The sequence below is a fragment of the Pagrus major genome, chromosome 7, assembly GCF_040436345.1.
Source record: "Pagrus major chromosome 7, Pma_NU_1.0".
In the NCBI taxonomy this organism is placed as follows: Eukaryota; Metazoa; Chordata; class Actinopteri; order Spariformes; family Sparidae; genus Pagrus; species Pagrus major.
Window position 1 is genome coordinate 29,808,374 of NC_133221.1, and position 16,688 is coordinate 29,825,061.

The 16,688-nt window shown below is 40.1% G+C and overlaps 1 protein-coding gene across 1 annotated transcript; it reads left to right on the forward strand.

Annotated features, from left to right (window-relative positions):
• The first annotated feature begins 3,406 nt into the window (after positions 1-3,406).
• Positions 3,407-12,114, forward strand: fkbp1ab (FKBP prolyl isomerase 1Ab). Its single transcript, XM_073470826.1, has 5 exons — positions 3,407-3,529; positions 3,677-3,724; positions 7,428-7,540; positions 9,628-9,783; positions 10,720-12,114. The coding sequence occupies exons 1-4, from the start codon at positions 3,493-3,495 to the stop codon at positions 9,754-9,756; spliced, it is 327 nt and encodes a 108-aa protein (XP_073326927.1). The 5' UTR covers positions 3,407-3,492; the 3' UTR covers positions 9,757-9,783; positions 10,720-12,114.
• Positions 12,115-16,688: the final 4,574 nt, after the last annotated feature.

Genomic DNA, 16,688 nt, shown 5'->3' on the forward strand with positions numbered 1-16,688 from the left:
TAATACTTAGTCATTATATCCACATAACTGGTGATTATTTATCAAGCCCCAATTAATTTTGTGTTTTGTACTAGTCATTCAATCAATCAAACATTGTGAAGGTGTCGCTTTGGACTCAATTTTTCACTTTTGGAGAAACTAATGGGAAGATTAATTCATAATGAAATAATCATTAGTTGCAGTCCTGAAATAGTTCAGAATGAGCTTCACCTCACCCAACTACAACAGTAAAATGTTGCTCAATCATAATGATTGCATGATTAATAATAATAATAATACTAATAATATAATGATAAAATATACAGTTTAATAGAAAGACAATCACAGGGGAATACTTAAAGTACATTTTCCTGATTATACTTTTAGTTAAACTGGCACCAGATTCCTCAGAGTCACAACTAAGAACAACACGGGACAAAAAAATTAATTAAATCATTTAGTCTGTAATACAGATGGACCTTCATTTTCCCAGGTGAGCGCATGCCCGTTAGCCAACAAAAGTGTATAGTGATAGCAAGGTTTATAGGAAACCAATGTAAACACTGATGGTTTAATTATTCTATAACCATGATATTGTGTTATCAACATTTACTTCATATCATATGTTGAAACAAAAAAAAGAAGCTGTTGTAATGAAGTATTTAGTACTGAACCAACAGATCCACAAAGGATGCCATATCAACTGCCCTCCACTCAGTCTTCACACACCTTTAAATTTAAACAGCTACATCAGGATGCTGTGTGTTGACTTCAGCTCAGCAGTTAATACAATCTCACCCATAAAAATGATTGGAAAAACCAACTCTGGGCCTGAGTACCACACTCTCTAATTGGATATTGGACTTCCTCATAAGCAACCTTGGCGTTGTTAAAAGATACATAAATGTAACCTTGTATTTCACAATGTTTCATCACTTAAAGCTGCTACAAGGACCTTTGCTTTTTTGTTGATTCTGGTAGCCCCTGTGATGAAATACAAAATTATTCATATGTTGCATAAAGATGTGTTCAAAGCAACTCAAACGTGACCATAATGCACATGTCAGGAATCTGATGGCAGCATGCTTTGATGAAAAACATCTGGCACAAACATACTGAAGCATAGTTACAGCACATGTAGTACAATAGCTAGCCTATGGACAGCTCTGAATGCAAAACACATCTTGACTTACACATTACTTATGACTGACAAGTGTGTTTCCTGTCCAACTTTGTGTAATCTGTGAGTATTGGTCACACATATTGTCATTGGTCCTCCTTTTGTTGTCTCCACTCCATCACACTAACAGTGACTCAGTGCGCTGTGTCTGTATCCAGTAAGTCTGAGATCACCTCACTTGATCTTCAAAACACGGACAAAAGATATAAAACAAAGATAATCTGGAGTTCTTTATTGTATTTTAAACCAGCATGTATCCCGGAGCTGTGCACACCCACATGGACACTCCATGACTCGCCAGTTATATGTTTTTGTGACCTCAGCAGCATCACACCCCCGAAAACAACTGAGCTGCAGTTTAACGAGCCATGAAGAAAGTTAGAAAATCAAGTGAATATGCCCTCCTCCAGCTCAAACGTGACTCATAAATAGAGATCATTAATGATCTAGTTTAATTCCTCACTACATTGTAATTGTTTCTGTGGATATGAGAAGCACTTTATTTTATTGCTGTTGTTTTCCACAGGAAGGAAGATGCAGCCGTTGCTATGGATGCAAATGTGCTGTGGAGATGTGAGCAGAGTATCAGAGTGTCTGCTGGGACGAGAGGAAGCTTTGACTCAGAGCTGTTCACCTAAATTAGCCACATCTCTCACTGCCTCTGCCTCGCTGGCTCTCTGTCCATTAGTTTCACACTGCAGTGTTCTGTAGTAAACTGCAGTCAGTGCACTGTTTCTAGCCTGTTTTTCAGCATTTTATGAACATGATGCTGATGTAGGATGATGAATCAGTGAGATTAGAGATTGGTATTTTAAATGAATTATACTAAGAGCAGAGCAGCAAAAAAAAGCAAAACATACACACAGTTAGCACAGTAATGTCAAGTTAGTCACAAATACAAAAAATACAGCATACTTACTGTGCCTTCAAAATAAAAGCATTTGATCAACTCCAATAGCACAGGAAAAAGTAAAAAACAAACAAAAAAACAACAGTAAATGCAATCTGCCATGCTTAAGAATTACAACAATAAAATGCTAAAAATGAATAAAAGGATTATGAAATAAAATAATTAAACACAATAATGTGAACACCAATGATCAAGACTTCAAAACTAAAGCAATAAAAGACGAGGTACCTTAAAGAAGCACAATGTATTTTGGAGAAGAAATTCGAACTCAGAATTTTAACATTTACAATATTAATGAGGTAATAATACAAACATTCCAAAAGTGGGCTGTCAAGCTGTTCTCAGAGGAAAATAAGGTCCCAGAACACTGTTTGAAGCTAGAAAGGTGGCAGGGTCCGCCACATATAAACAAAGTAAAACAGTATAAATTGTGTTGTCCTTCAAGGTCAGTTTGTTTATTCAGTTTATTCAGTCATGAAAACAAAGAGAGTTTATTTATTTAGTTTGTTTAGCCATAGAAATCTCAGTCTTCTCATAAAAATGTCTTCCCCAAAACTACACAGTGCACCTTCAAATGTGTTTCTCAGATCCTCAGACAGACTTGGTCCAGAAACTGGGCCCACAGTGGCCAAAGGCTGATTCCATGCATTTTTGTTATAATTGTAGGAACAACTACAAGGCCAACTGCAGAGGATGTGACGGACCTATCTAAAATATCTAAAAAGCATGTCAGTAAGTGATTGAAAAATAATGAGAAATGAGAACCAAACTGACCTTAAAGGACAACACAATTTCACATTTTTTTAAATTTTGTATATATGTGGCGGACCCTGCCACCTTTCTAGCTTCAAACAGTGTTCTGGGACCTTATTTTCCTCTGAGAACAGCTTGTTTATTCACTTATGGAAAAAAAAAAAATTCTGAGTTTGTATTATTGCCTCATTATTATGTAAATATTAAAATTCAGAGTTTGAATTTTTTCTACAAAACTACATAGTGCCCCTTTAATCCCTCATCTACTTCAGTTGTTAAGGAGAACACTGTGACGCTGTTTCACTGTGAAGCTCCAGAAATGTTTTATGGACTATAAAACTTCACCTGACTTTCCATCAGCATGGGGGTGAGCAGGTAATGACTGAATTTTTAATTTTTGTCTGAACTCTTCCTTTAACCTGAACATTCATGTTATTGTGGACCTCTCCTGCGACCACCAGGGGGCCATGAACGCGCTCTGTACGGCTCTTACTTTGGAGGCTGCGGGCGGAAGTGTCGCTGTGCAGTGTGAGTGATTGACGCTGGCGTGCCTGCAGAGAGCGGAGCCGGAGAGCGAGACAGACAGCTGAGAACATCCGCCGGAGGAGCAGACAGACAGACTGCGGGCAGAGTGTTGCCGGGTGCAGCTCTACAAACACGTCGCTAAAAAATGGGAGTCGAGATCGAGACTATAACCCCGGGAGACGGTAAGGAGGCTGCACGGGGAGCAAACGTGTTGGTGTTTGGTGCACATTTGCACTTATCTCTTTGCATAATGTGATCCAGCCGCAGAAACACCGCCTTAATTGCGTAGTGTGCCCGCTATACTGAGCGCCTCTGGTCTCTCTCCACAGGAAGGACTTTCCCCAAAAAAGGACAGACGTGTGTGGTGCATTATGTTGGTGAGTTTGTAATAAGAAACTTATTACTCTGCATATTGTGCACATTCAGCGGCTCCACTGGGTTATTTGCACTCATGGAGGCCGTGCAAGTGGAGTGACGGTTGTGGGCAACTGTCCACTCTACACCCGTATGAAAAAATATCCCAGCATGTTAATCCTGCAACAGTCACTGCAAAAACTGTAAATCCTCACAGGAGCGTGATCACAGAGCACTTTAATAAAATGCCGTGGAGTGACAGAAACTACGCACAGCAGACATTTTCACCCTCAAACCTCCCAGGCAGTGATTTCTCAGTAGGGCAAAGAGGCATGACTGTCAGTCACCGACAGGGCTGCATGAAAATTTAACCCCTTCCCCACATTTTCACTCTCCTGGAAGCACATTTGTGTGTCCGATGTGAGCGTGTCCACAGCAGGTCCCGGGGACAGCGCGCTGGATTCACCGCTGCGTAAAAATCATGCGCGCTCCGGTTCGGGCCGAGCGGTCCGTTAGAGTCTCATCAAGACCAGAGGGTAATGTGGTCATCTGTCTTGTCTGGAGAGTTAATTAAAAAAAAAAAAGGAGACGCAGACGGATTCCGCCGTAGGGTTCACTCAGAGGCCCAGACAGACAGACAGACAGACAGACAGAGGGCAGACAGCGGGGTTTAAATCCTGTCTGATTTTCCAGCGCTTTTCTGTCTTTGTTGGAGTTTGGAGGGGGGGTTGAGCGGATTATAACGTCTGGGCGACTGCAATAATGGCACACTCACTGTATTATGCCTGTAATATTTTTAATCTACAGCAGGCTCTTTTATATCCAGGGCTGCAACTCATGAGTATTTTCATTATTGATCAGGATAAAGCCTGTCTCCATTAATCAATCGATCATTTGCTCAATAGGATGATTGTCTTGTTTTGTCAGACCAAAAGTCCCAAACCCAAATATTCAGGTCATTGTCCTAAAAGTCCACACAAGCGGAAAATATTCACATTTCCCAAGATGAAATCTGTGAATTTCTGTTGACAAAATAATTGAAACAATCCAATATCAAATGAGTCTGTTAATCAATCCGCTAGTCAATTAAAGATATAAATATGGAACACTTCTGCTTTAACATTTTAAACAACCAGACCTTTGTCATATACTGTTGATTTGTGTACTTAGATTTGTGTGTGTATACACAGCACTGTTATTAAACGATAAATGTCCCAGGAATGTCCCGTTAACGTCCCAATTTTAACATTAAGAGGGACCAAAATGTCTTTGAAAGACCAAATGAGAACGTTCCTGCAGGTTTATTATCAACGTTTTACCAGAACCAAACGCTCATCGAACGAACATCAGTTACGCCTGGTCCCATCCCGCAGAGAACATTGTGTTGTGGACCAATGTAGGACGTTACTTTCAAACTTTTAAAAGTTACCTTGTCCAGGAACATTTGTAACTTTCTGAAGACAACAACTCCCATGATCCCACACTACTTACAACTTGTGATTTGTTTTGATTGAGAGACTCCTAGTGGCAAAAAAAAAAAGACATACTGTGCGTTTAGTCGGCTAATCATTTCAGCCTTACTTCTGTAATAACGACACTAGGAGTGTACAGTCATGCCAGCAGCTCTGTGAGGCTGGACTGTGGTGCTTCGAGCTAAATGCTAACATTAGGATGCTAACATGCTCACAATGATAATGCTCAGCGGGTGTAATGTTTAGCATGTTCACATTTTAGTGTTAGCATGCATTTACGAATCATGGAGTAACTCACAATATGAATCATGGTATGTCGCCCACAATTACGATAGTATCAGTATCTGTGTGACTGAAGACACAAATAACCCTAAAAGGCAAAGTGGTCAGTGTAATTATCAGTTCAGTTTTCCATTTGCAAAATGAAAAATACAAAATTGGAAGATTTTATTAAATGTTCTAAAATTGTATTTTTTCTTCGTCAGATCATTGTATAATTAAGATTTTAATTTCCTATTTGTGGAATATTGGATAGAAAAATGGAACATTTTATTTCTGTTGGTGTTTTGGGTTGTCTGAGAGGGGCTGGTTCTAAAGCCCGACTCATCTTGCGTCTGATTGGCTGGCTGGAGCCGCTTGTCTTACCAACTGTCAAGGCTGCATTCAAGGATCACATCCTTGGGATAAACGTTAAACGGACCCAAAGTGCAGATATTATGTATGTATTCACTGCACTGTGGTGTCAGTTTGACAAAATTTGACATTAACTGAAATGAAACGTATAAAAACATGGCTGGAGTCTTGGCTTAGTGTCTCTTTGTCACACACACAGTCCATGTCCATGTGTGCCATCATTCCAATGTAAAACAGCCATAAACTAGCAAAAGGCTGAACAGCCAGAAAGCAGAACAGTCCTGCAGGTAAAATGTTGAAAGGAAAGATACAACCATGTCTCACTGAGGCTGATGGGAATGCTATTCATTTTGCTCATAAACCAAAGCATTAGAATAATTAAAGTTTTGACCTGATCATGGCGTTAGGTGGAAATAAATACAGTAAAAAAAAAAAACGTAGCATCAGCAGCAAAATGTGATTTCACCAGCGCACTAGAATGTATATCTGTCTGCACCTGTTCTTAGTTTGGCAAAGCCCGTCTCAGTCGTCTTGCCTGGTGGGACAGACATAACTCAGCCTGTAATACAAGCCTGCTTGCTTCAAGATTATGTAACCTGAAGTAAGACCCGATTTGGGCCTTGCACAATGAAGTATTTCTTCATCTTTGTAGGTATTTCTTTTGAAATATATCCCGCAAACAGGATTTCCTTTCTTCCCGTCAGCCTACGAAGCAGCCTTGAACTATGACATGAAACAGGATATTCCATCACACAAGCCTTTTTAAATGTAGACGTCCCAAGTGCAGATCAAAACATGGGATTTGCTGCAGTTTTTGGAGAGGCTCTGTCTGCAGGAAATGGTCACCGTGTGAAAATGCCAGCCCTGTGTTGTTTGGTGGTGTGATGGGAAATGCAGTCTTCTGGCTTTGATACTTGGGCCTTTCAGCTCTCACACATAATTTCATGAAGCTGCTTTCTAGATGTCCAGAGGAGGACAGGACACCCACTCCACAGCCTGCATTACAGCCTGCATCTTGCCAGCCGCCCCCTGATGTGCCCAGCAACATACGCAGTGTTGCACCTTCTCCCACACGACAAACACACACGTGCACACACACACACACACACACACACAGTCACACCACAGCACACCAAACCATCACACACACACACATGCAGCCTTGCCGGTGCTAATAACAGTAATAGCGCTGGCATAAATAGTCTTGGAGGGGTGCTATTCTGCAGATTGACGCTTGCGTTTTCCTGACTGTCACACTGAAACCCACCCTGCAGACAGCTGCAGCGGCTATTTCTGAGATCCCTGGAATCTCTTCATTTGCGCTCCTAATATACACACAGCAGGGAAGATGGATGTCAGACAAGTCTGGAAGATGTATTTGTTCAAATGTTATAAATACAGCTTCTTTATTCTGAATGTAGCTGCGCAGAGAGTCAGTCATTTTTATCATTATCTGATCTGTGCACAAAACAGTTTCTGCAGCAGGAGTTCTCTCAGTGATGAGTCCTGTAACGCTGTGCATGTTCAGAGGTAATGGCTGGATTTGTCGCCCACAGGACACATTGGCAGCTGCTCCACTTTCTGTCTGACTCTGTGCTTCTGTTCTTCTTCTCGTTGGCAGGCTCCCTAACGGACGGACGGAAGTTTGACTCATCTCGTGATAGAGACAAGCCTTTTAGGTTCAAGATTGGCAAGCAGGAAGTGATCCGGGGCTGGGAAGAGGGTGTAGTGCAGGTAGGCTGGAGAGCCGGAAGCACAACTAAAGGCACAACTAAAGGAGAAGTTCACCCAAAAAAGGAAATTATGGCAAGGCAGGGGAAGTTTTCACAGTCCACAAAACATTTCTGGAGCTTTACAGTAAAACAGCGTTGCAGCATTCTCCTAAACAACTGAAGTAGATGGGGACTTGGTTTAAAATGTAAAGAAAGGCCAGAAAAAAAGAAAAAAAAAAACGGCCCGCCCATCGTAAATCAAGTGTCCGGAAGCCACAACACCCCAAGTTGTTTTGAAAAACATTATATACACTCTTCTTAAAGCTGAAATCTTCACGGTAGATGCTAAACTAAAACCATCTGAAGTTCGTGAACAAGTTTGTCCGTGACTCAAGAGTATAAGTAATGTCTTTTCAAATCAGTTTGGGATCTTACAGAGACTTGGATTACATTGGACAAGCTGTATGAAGCCATTTTATAAACATATTTTGGTTGTTTTTTTTTACATTTTAAAACAAGTCTCCAGCTACTTCAGTTGTTTAGGAGAACGCTGCAACTCTGTTCTGCTGTGAAGCTTCAGAAATGTGTTGTGGTCTATGAAACTTGACACCTGACTTTCCATCAGCATGGTAGTGAGTAAATAATGACTGAGTTGTAATTTTTGGTGAACTGTTCCTTTAAGTCAGATTTTTGATGAATCTAAATGTTAGCTTTGATAGAAATTCTGCAGGTGGCACTCATCCCCACAGAGACATGCCGCAGTGTACTTACTAATCCCACTGGAACAGACGGATTCTAGAAAAACATCATGTGACTAAGCAGCTCTAACAATCACGAGTCAGAGGCAGAAAAGATTTGGATTGCAACAAAGAAACTACTGCTAGAGTCGTCTGTTCAACTCCTGAAATGCATTCATGTACTGACATGCTTCCATTCCCAAGTTTTTACTGACCGAGGTTTCCTTTAACGGACGCAGCTCTGTACCTCACACGCTCGGCCCTGCAGCATTTAGATGAGGTAGTTAGTGAATGGTGCTGCTTGTGTGCACATCCTGTAGCTGCTTGTTCTCTATATGCTGTGTTTACAACAGCAGTCTATTTATATCTTAATAAGGCAGCTGGCAAAAAAGCATTTGATGATTGTAACATAACCATTTATTTAACCATCCTCAGTGGTTTACTATCCAAATCAGGCCCTGTTCAGACCTGGTAATTAACATCGTTCCTGAGTGATCCAATCACAGCTCAAAGTACAGTTGTAAATGCTCTGACCATATTCAGAGGTGGTCTCGGGCCACACTGAAGGACCACCTTCTCAACTGTCCCTCCGCCCGACCACAAGAATAAGCCACAACAGCAGACAATGTTAGCATCACATCCAACCGTTCAATAAGTAACTGCAACATCCCCGGAATCCCTTAACAAATCGCACCATTTTGAAAGTTGTTGATTGAGGAGAAACTTAAAAACTTTGCAAAACAGCTACGGATGATTCTAAATCATTTGTGCCTTCTTGTAAATTCAGCATTAAATGCAATACATTAAGTCGTTTCTTTCTTTGTAAAAAGTGTCAGTATGTCACATCATCACTCTGCTTTGATGTCTAAAGTGTGTTTTACCTGCCAACATTTAGCAGCTGTTGCAACTGATTTCACCATTTACATCACATTTATGAAAGAAGACAACATTTTATTGATGGTAAACATGTCACATTACACAAATACAGTTAACAGTAACTAATATAGTCTACTTCACTGTTGTCCATGGAGAAAGTGCCCAGACTCCCTAAACAAACCGCTCTATTTTGTGAGTTGCTGAGTTAGGATAAACTTTATAAATGTTGTTGAACACTGTCTATGACAAATTCTTAATGATTTGGGTCTTCTTGTAAATTCAGCATATATTATACATTAAGTACTTTCATTCTTTGTGTAAAAAATATAATCTTTGTGTGTCCTAGTGATGTACCTGTTTATTTGCAAACAGAGCGGTGGTCACTCGAGACGCATTCTAATGTCAGGTGTGAACTGACAGACCCTTTTGTCTCTCTCTCTCTCTCTCTCTCTCTCTCTCTCCTGTGTTTGCATCATCTGTCTCCTCGTCCCTCCAGATGAGTGTTGGCCAAAGGGCCAAGCTGACCTGCTCACCTGACTATGCTTATGGAAATAAAGGCCACCCAGGCATCATTCCTCCTAACGCCACCCTCATCTTTGACGTTGAGCTGCTGGGTTTGGAATGAAACAAATTCACCGTTTTTTTTGTTTGTGTAAGTAACCTACACTAAGAAGATCTTATTTTAATTAATTATTAATTATTATATATATATATTATTATTATTATATCATGATGGCTCATCATTCTGGGGGATAGGTTTAAATAGGCCTCAGCCATAAAATGGTAGCAATATGTATCAATGATGCATTATTACGGATCCCACTCTTGCAAGACCCGCCCTACTCAAATAACCTGGTAATGTCTGTTTTCAGTGGTTTTTGAGCTGTATGTTCAGTGGCTGTCTGGTATTAATGAGTTGGGCTTGTGTTTTTCTCGCGGTTGGTTTGTAAAACAACCAGCCAGCAGTCGAGCTGATGCAGCGAACCGTTTGTCCCAGCTGCAGTGTCTCTGGGCTCGTTAGGTGAAGCAGACAGGCTGGGTGGCGGAGCAGCTGCAGGGCAGCCTGGTGGCAGCCTGTCAGTCCACTCTACCTAACGACCTTAGAGACACCCTGACAGGGAAAAGCGGCTCCAGAGGATGAGTGACCCGGACAGGAGCAGACTGGTAGAGGGGCCCAAAGAGGTTGTGTGTTTACCTGCAAAACTACAGCTTATGAGACATTGAAAACAGACATTACCAGAGCTACTGTGTAAGTAAACAGTTTGAGTCAAGCATAGAGGATGCAACCAATAAAGCCAACCAATCAGAGATGAAATAGGGCAGGTCTTGCGAGAACATGAGTGGGATCCATAATAACGTATGGACGATAGACACATCATCGATAGCAATAAGAAAATAGTTTGATTAAATTGTCAATAGTTTCACATGTATGCATTAAATGCAAACTGTCTGCTAAACAAACCTGTTTTTCAGGACTGCCTCAGACCTGCTGGTATCACTGTCTTTCTTAAGGTCACTGATGAGGTCTACCTGATGCATCGTGTTATTTGTTCTTAATCCTGAATGCTCCTTCTTGTTGTCTTCACAGGTGACTTCCTACCTGGGTGACCTGGAGAGGAGCTAGGAGAGTCTGCACTTGATTCTATAAGAGGCTTGAGTCTATAGTTCCAACACTTATTTCATCAAACTATGACAGTTTATGTTATTTTGTCTCTGTGACTGAGTGAATTATATTCTTCCATCATATTGCTCTTCCTAAAAACTATGGGCCATAACCTTACAAACCTCCATGTTCTTAATCTTGAATTCTTTTGAATCGCTCTTTACTTTTCTTTGTGTTTTTGAAGTATTGGTTGTGCATGGTTACGCTGAGAAGTACAAAATACCAATGAACCACTAGCAGCGACATTCATTCTTTATGAGTCAATGCATACTAGTATTATACTGTTTGAGAGCTGGTGCTTGTTATATTACAGGAAAAAAAAGTAGAAAAGAAGATGAAAAGCACACATTTGTATCCCTGTCGAGCTTTAAACAGAACAAATTAAGTGAGTTTCCGTTAGCGAGATGAGGCCTAGTGTTGAGTTTAGTGGCTACCTGTAGTGAAATATGAAGGTGGGGGAGCCCTTAATGGTGCAATACAGGAAATGAGTTTGCTTTAGAAAATGCCCATTACTATAGAGTACCACTGTGTTTTCTAGAGACGGGTAATTGGCGCAAAGGACAACCAATCAGAGTTGTAGATAGTTCTTTAATGCGTGCCTCAATATTCTCACCAGACACATGGTTGCTACTTTGCCCTGTCTGCATGTTTCTATGCCCGATGGAAACCCTAGTATGTACATGTTGAAAGCTTTGCATCCCATTTGCGTTATTATTACCTTCACATCTCGCGAAGTCTTTAAACCCCATTTAAAGCCATACAAAGGTTGAACAGTGCAAAGACAGGATTTGCGTTGACGCACATCAATTGGATTGCTGTTTTTTTTCTTAGAAGAAAAGGGAAATGCTTGAAATTTACAAAAGGGGGTTGAGGAATCAATCAGATTGTGACCTCCCCCGACCTTATTTTGTCTAACAACTACAATCATGTATTTTTCAGATGCCAACTTCCTATCTTAACAGACTAATGTGTAACCTATGATGATAGATAATGTTTTTCTTTTTTGTTTTTGCCAGTGTCAGTGAAGTACCACACTGCCTAATGAAGTCTGTGTTGTGGTAGAATACAAATGCTGACACACAGGCATCCTAGTGGTTTTGTATCTCAAATAAAAAAGTTTTAAACGGAGTTTAAATGAAGGAATTTGCTGGCCTGGCTGTCAGATATTGACCGTGGCTATCGATGTTACATATTGGTCAAGCTGCAACTGGTGTGGCAGCAGTCCACCTCTGTACTGTGTAGTTATTTGCTGATACGTTACTGTATGCAGGCTAAACCAATGATGACATATTTAAAATAAAAGAAGTGCTCTCCACTTTCCTATGGAGTTTTTTTGTCTATTTTCTCAGTACTGCCACACTGTAGTGATTTATTAAAAATCGTTATTTATGGTTCTGATATTTTACAATAATAGACTCGTGGTGGATGTTTGGGTCTTTAAACAAGACAGCAAAAGCAGCCATGCCACAATCTAATTAACAGTAGTGGAAAATAGCATCATGTTGAGTTAATGTCTATGAATTAAAAAACTAGACGGGTGACTTATTACAGGAGACAATAATCAATTTGAAGTGCATTACTTTTATGTATAATATTGAATAATAAACATTTGAAAAATACATATACAAATACATGTGTATGTTGAAGATGCCCTTAATGCTATATGTAATAATGAAACACATAAGGTTTATATCTATATGTATATATATATATATATGTATATATATATATTTATATATATATATATATATATATATATATATATATATATATATATATGTATATATATATATTTATATATATATATATATATATATATATATATATATAGATATATATGTCTGATGATTTAATTTAATCAGACTAAGTTAAGTTATTCAATTTGAATCAACACGATAGAACAACTTTGCATTAAATGTGACGTGACAATTTTACATGTAATTAAAATACTCACTGTTTTAGGCAAATTATTTTTTTCATTGTTCTTTATACTTTAAATTTCAAGGGGAAATATTGTACTTTTTACTCCATAACATGTACCTGACAGCTTATGTTACCAATTATCATGCAGAAATCAAGTTTAAAATATAATACTATGGAGGTGACGAGAGTCACAGAAATAGTAATGCAGCATTTCATTAATTAAATTATGCACTAATAATGCAATAAAAATATGCATTAAACCGTCAAAATGGTTTACTAATTTATTTATAGACTAAATTACAAAGTAATTCATTATTTGATATTTTAATGGGCAACAAAAAGAGGAATGAAAATATATCGACCGCTCAACATCAACAAAACCAAGGAGCTGATTGTTGATTTTAGGGGGGGGGAAAAAGGTGGGGTCGGGGGCAGGACAGCCCTACATCAGTGGAGCTGAGGTGGAGCAGTTTTAGGTTCCTGGGAATCAACATCACAGAGAACTGATCTTGGCCTTCACATCTCACTAACCTGGTACAAATAAAGGTACAGAAAAGGCTCTACTTATTAAGGTAACTTAGGAAGACTAAGTTCTGGTGCCAAGTTCTTTTCAACTTTTACAGAGGAGCAATAGAAAGCATCCTGACTGGAAACATCACAGAACTGAATGGTTGGTGCACTGCCCAGGACAGGACGGCTCTACAGTGGGTGATTTAAGCCGCCCAGAACATCACTGGTACCATCTATAGAGCATCAGTGACATCAGTGAAGTGAGATGTCTGCACAGAGCCTAAAGATTCTAAAAGACAACAGCCACCCAGCCACAGTCTGTTCACCCTGCTGCCATCTGACAACGTATACAGAATGACTCCCTGCTGTACCAGCAGCTTCTCTCCTCAGACTGGGAGACTCCTCAAATCATCAACACTCCACTATATATAACAGTTGTTTTTCTCTGTTATGTAGCATACAGGACTAAACTCAGTTCAATTTTAAAGCCCTGGTGTTATAAAATGACAAATAAATGAACCTTTACCTTATTCAGTGCTGTGCTGACTCTTAAATGACCACAGGAGGCAGGATTTGCAGCCATGCTCCTTGCATTTACACTATAAATAAGGCTGTATGTCCTTGGCAATGACCACTGTTAAATCAAGTTAAATCTATAATCTTATGTGGTTAACAAAACAGTAAACAATCATCACATAATGTCCTCTGTGGAGCTTTTTTCAAATCTGAGAAAATAACACTGAGATGTCATCAGATATTGGTTGCATCATGGGAAATGCAGTACCTAGTATTTTTTTGGAACATGAGCTTTACTACAGGTATGGCGACTAAATCATAGCCCCTCTGTGGCTTTTGGTAATGACCATTTCTTTTTAAAAAATCTGTATCCTGTGAGTTGCACAACTTCATAGAAGTGCATAACTGAATTGTTTGAATGCCCCATTTAAAGTTTTGAGATTTCAGTTCAAATGAACAACAAAATTAAAAGTCCTAGTCCTCTTGCAGTCTACATGATTTCCATAATGGAGAAGGACTTGAAATTTGCACTTGTGTAAATGTGCCTTCCTGTGTTGTACAGATCTGGTGTCATCAGTTACAAATCTGGTAGCTCTAAGTGAACTAGAGTATATGTGCTTCAAAATGTTACTCAAGTACAGTACTTGAGTAAATAGGTTCTACCCACGATTGTAGATGTAAAGTCTCGTGTAAACCAATATGGGCAGGGCACAGTGATGGAATGTAACCAAGTACATTTACTCAAGTGCTGTAGTTCAATGTTGCTTGCACTTTATTTGAGTATTTCTATTTTTCTGCTTCTTTATACTTCTTCTGTACTACATTTTGGACGCAAAAATGTAACTTTTTAGTCCACTACATTCATTTAATAACTTTAGTTAGTAGTATCTTTGCAGATTGCATGCTGCATCAGAGCCAAAGTGACATATTTTTAGACGTATTGATTTTAGCAGAAATTATTATATAATTTTATTTTTTTATTCAGATAATCTGAAAAATGCTGAATATCAAATCCAATTACTGGCGAGGCTGATAACTAATCAGCCCATAGCATACAGTATACTGCCTGGCATAAAAAAGTCTGCAAGGATTAATATGTTTCAGCTGGCGACACAGGTTATTTAAACCCAACTGATGCAGTGAGGAGCTTCTCATTTCTTAAACAACCATGTCAGAAGACATATCCTGTGGTCGTGGAAAAGATGTTACTCTGTTTCAGAAGAGTCAAATTATCAGCCTGCATCAAGCAAAGAAAACAACTAAGGAGATTACTGAAACTACTAAAATTGGTTTAAGAACTGTGCAACGCATTATTAAAACCTGGAAGGATAGTGGTGAACCATCATCTTTGAGATAGAAATGTGGTCGGAAAAAATCTTGAATGATTGTGATCAGAGATAACTTAAAGGTTTGGTGAAATCAAATCGTAGAAAATCAACAGAAGACAAGGCTGTTTAATAGTGAAAGTAAGAGCATTTCCACACACAATGTGAAGAGGACTCACAGGATTGGGACTAAACAGCAGTTTAGCATTAAGAAAACTCAGAAAATCAGTGAGTCTAATCAGAAACAAAGGCTTCAATTTGCTAGGGAGCATAAAGATTGGACTCTGGAGCAATGGAAAAAGGTCATGTGGTCTGATGAGTCCAGATTTACCCTGTTCCAGAGTGATGGGCGCATCAGGGTAAGAAGAGAAGCAGATGAAGTGATGCACCCATCATGCCTAGTGCCTACGTACAAGCCTGTGGTGGCAGTGTTAGGATCAGGGGTGGCTTCAGTTGTCAGGTCTAGGTTCAGCAGCCATCAGTGGATTTTTTCTTCGCTGATGGTACAGGCATATTCCAAGATGACAATGCCACGATTCATCGGGCTCAAACTGTGAAAGAGTGGTTGAGGGAGCATGAGACATCATTTTCACACATGGATTTGCCACCACAGAGTCCAGACCTGAACCTCATTGAGAATCTTTGGGATGTGCTGGATGATCTTGGTGAAAAATGAATGCAACTCTGGACAGAAATAAATGTTGTGACATTGCATAAGCTTATTTATAGTGTCGAACTTGGGCAGGGGCAAAAAAATGACCAGCTGTCTGCGGTGGGGCACCAGTGTGCAGGTATTGTCCATTGGAAGGGCATCCAAGAGGGCACTTTCGCAGACATGAGGGACAATCGCTGCTGTCCGAGTCCACCCGTGTATACACACTGGTCAAAAAAATTAAGGGAGCACTTAATTGTCACAGTATAACACCAAGTCAGTTAAACTTCAGGGATATCAATCTGTCTGTTTAGAGCACAGTCTTTTAGCACAGTCTCAAGAGCATGGAGGAGATACCAGGAGACTGTCTGTTACACGAGGGGAGCTGGAAAGGGCCATAGAAGGGCTTCAACCCAGGACCGGCATCTGCTCCTTTGTGCGAGGAGGAATAGGAGGAGCACTGCTAGAGACCTACAAAATGACCTCCAGCAGGCTGCTGCTGTGCATGTTTCTGACCAAACTGTCAGAAACAGACTCCATGAGGGAGGCACGAGGGCCCGACGTATCTTTACAGATGAGAGCAGGTTCACACCGAGCATGTGACAGGCTTGAAAGAGTCTGGAGACGTCGTGGTGAACATTGTGCTGCCAGTAACATCATCCAGCATGACATACATATCCTTGGAGGGTCGCACAGACCTCCGTGCCATAGCCAACGGTACCCTGACTGCTGTTAGATACCAGGATGAAATCATCAGAGTGATTGTCAGACCTTACACTGCTGCAGTGGGCCCTAGGTTCCTCCTGGTGCAGGACAATGCCTGGCTTCATGTGGCCAGAGTGTGTAGGCAGTTCCTGGATGACAAAGACATTGATGCCATTGACTGGCCCTCTCGTTCCCCTGACATAAATCCAATTGAGCACCAATGGAACGTTATGTATCGGTGCATCTGACACTGCCAAGTACTG

What these genes read in the sequence shown, in the direction of transcription:
- fkbp1ab (XM_073470826.1), top strand. Translation starts at nt 3,493, where the DNA reads ATGGGAGTCGAGATCGAGACTATAACCCCGGGAGACG. An exon ending in GACTATAACCCCGGGAGACG is followed by an intron (nt 3,530 to 3,676) that starts GTAAGGAGGCTG and finishes CTCTCTCCACAG; the next exon opens with GAAGGACTTTCCCCAAAAAA. An exon ending in GGGAAGAGGGTGTAGTGCAG is followed by an intron (nt 7,541 to 9,627) that starts GTAGGCTGGAGA and finishes TCGTCCCTCCAG; the next exon opens with ATGAGTGTTGGCCAAAGGGC.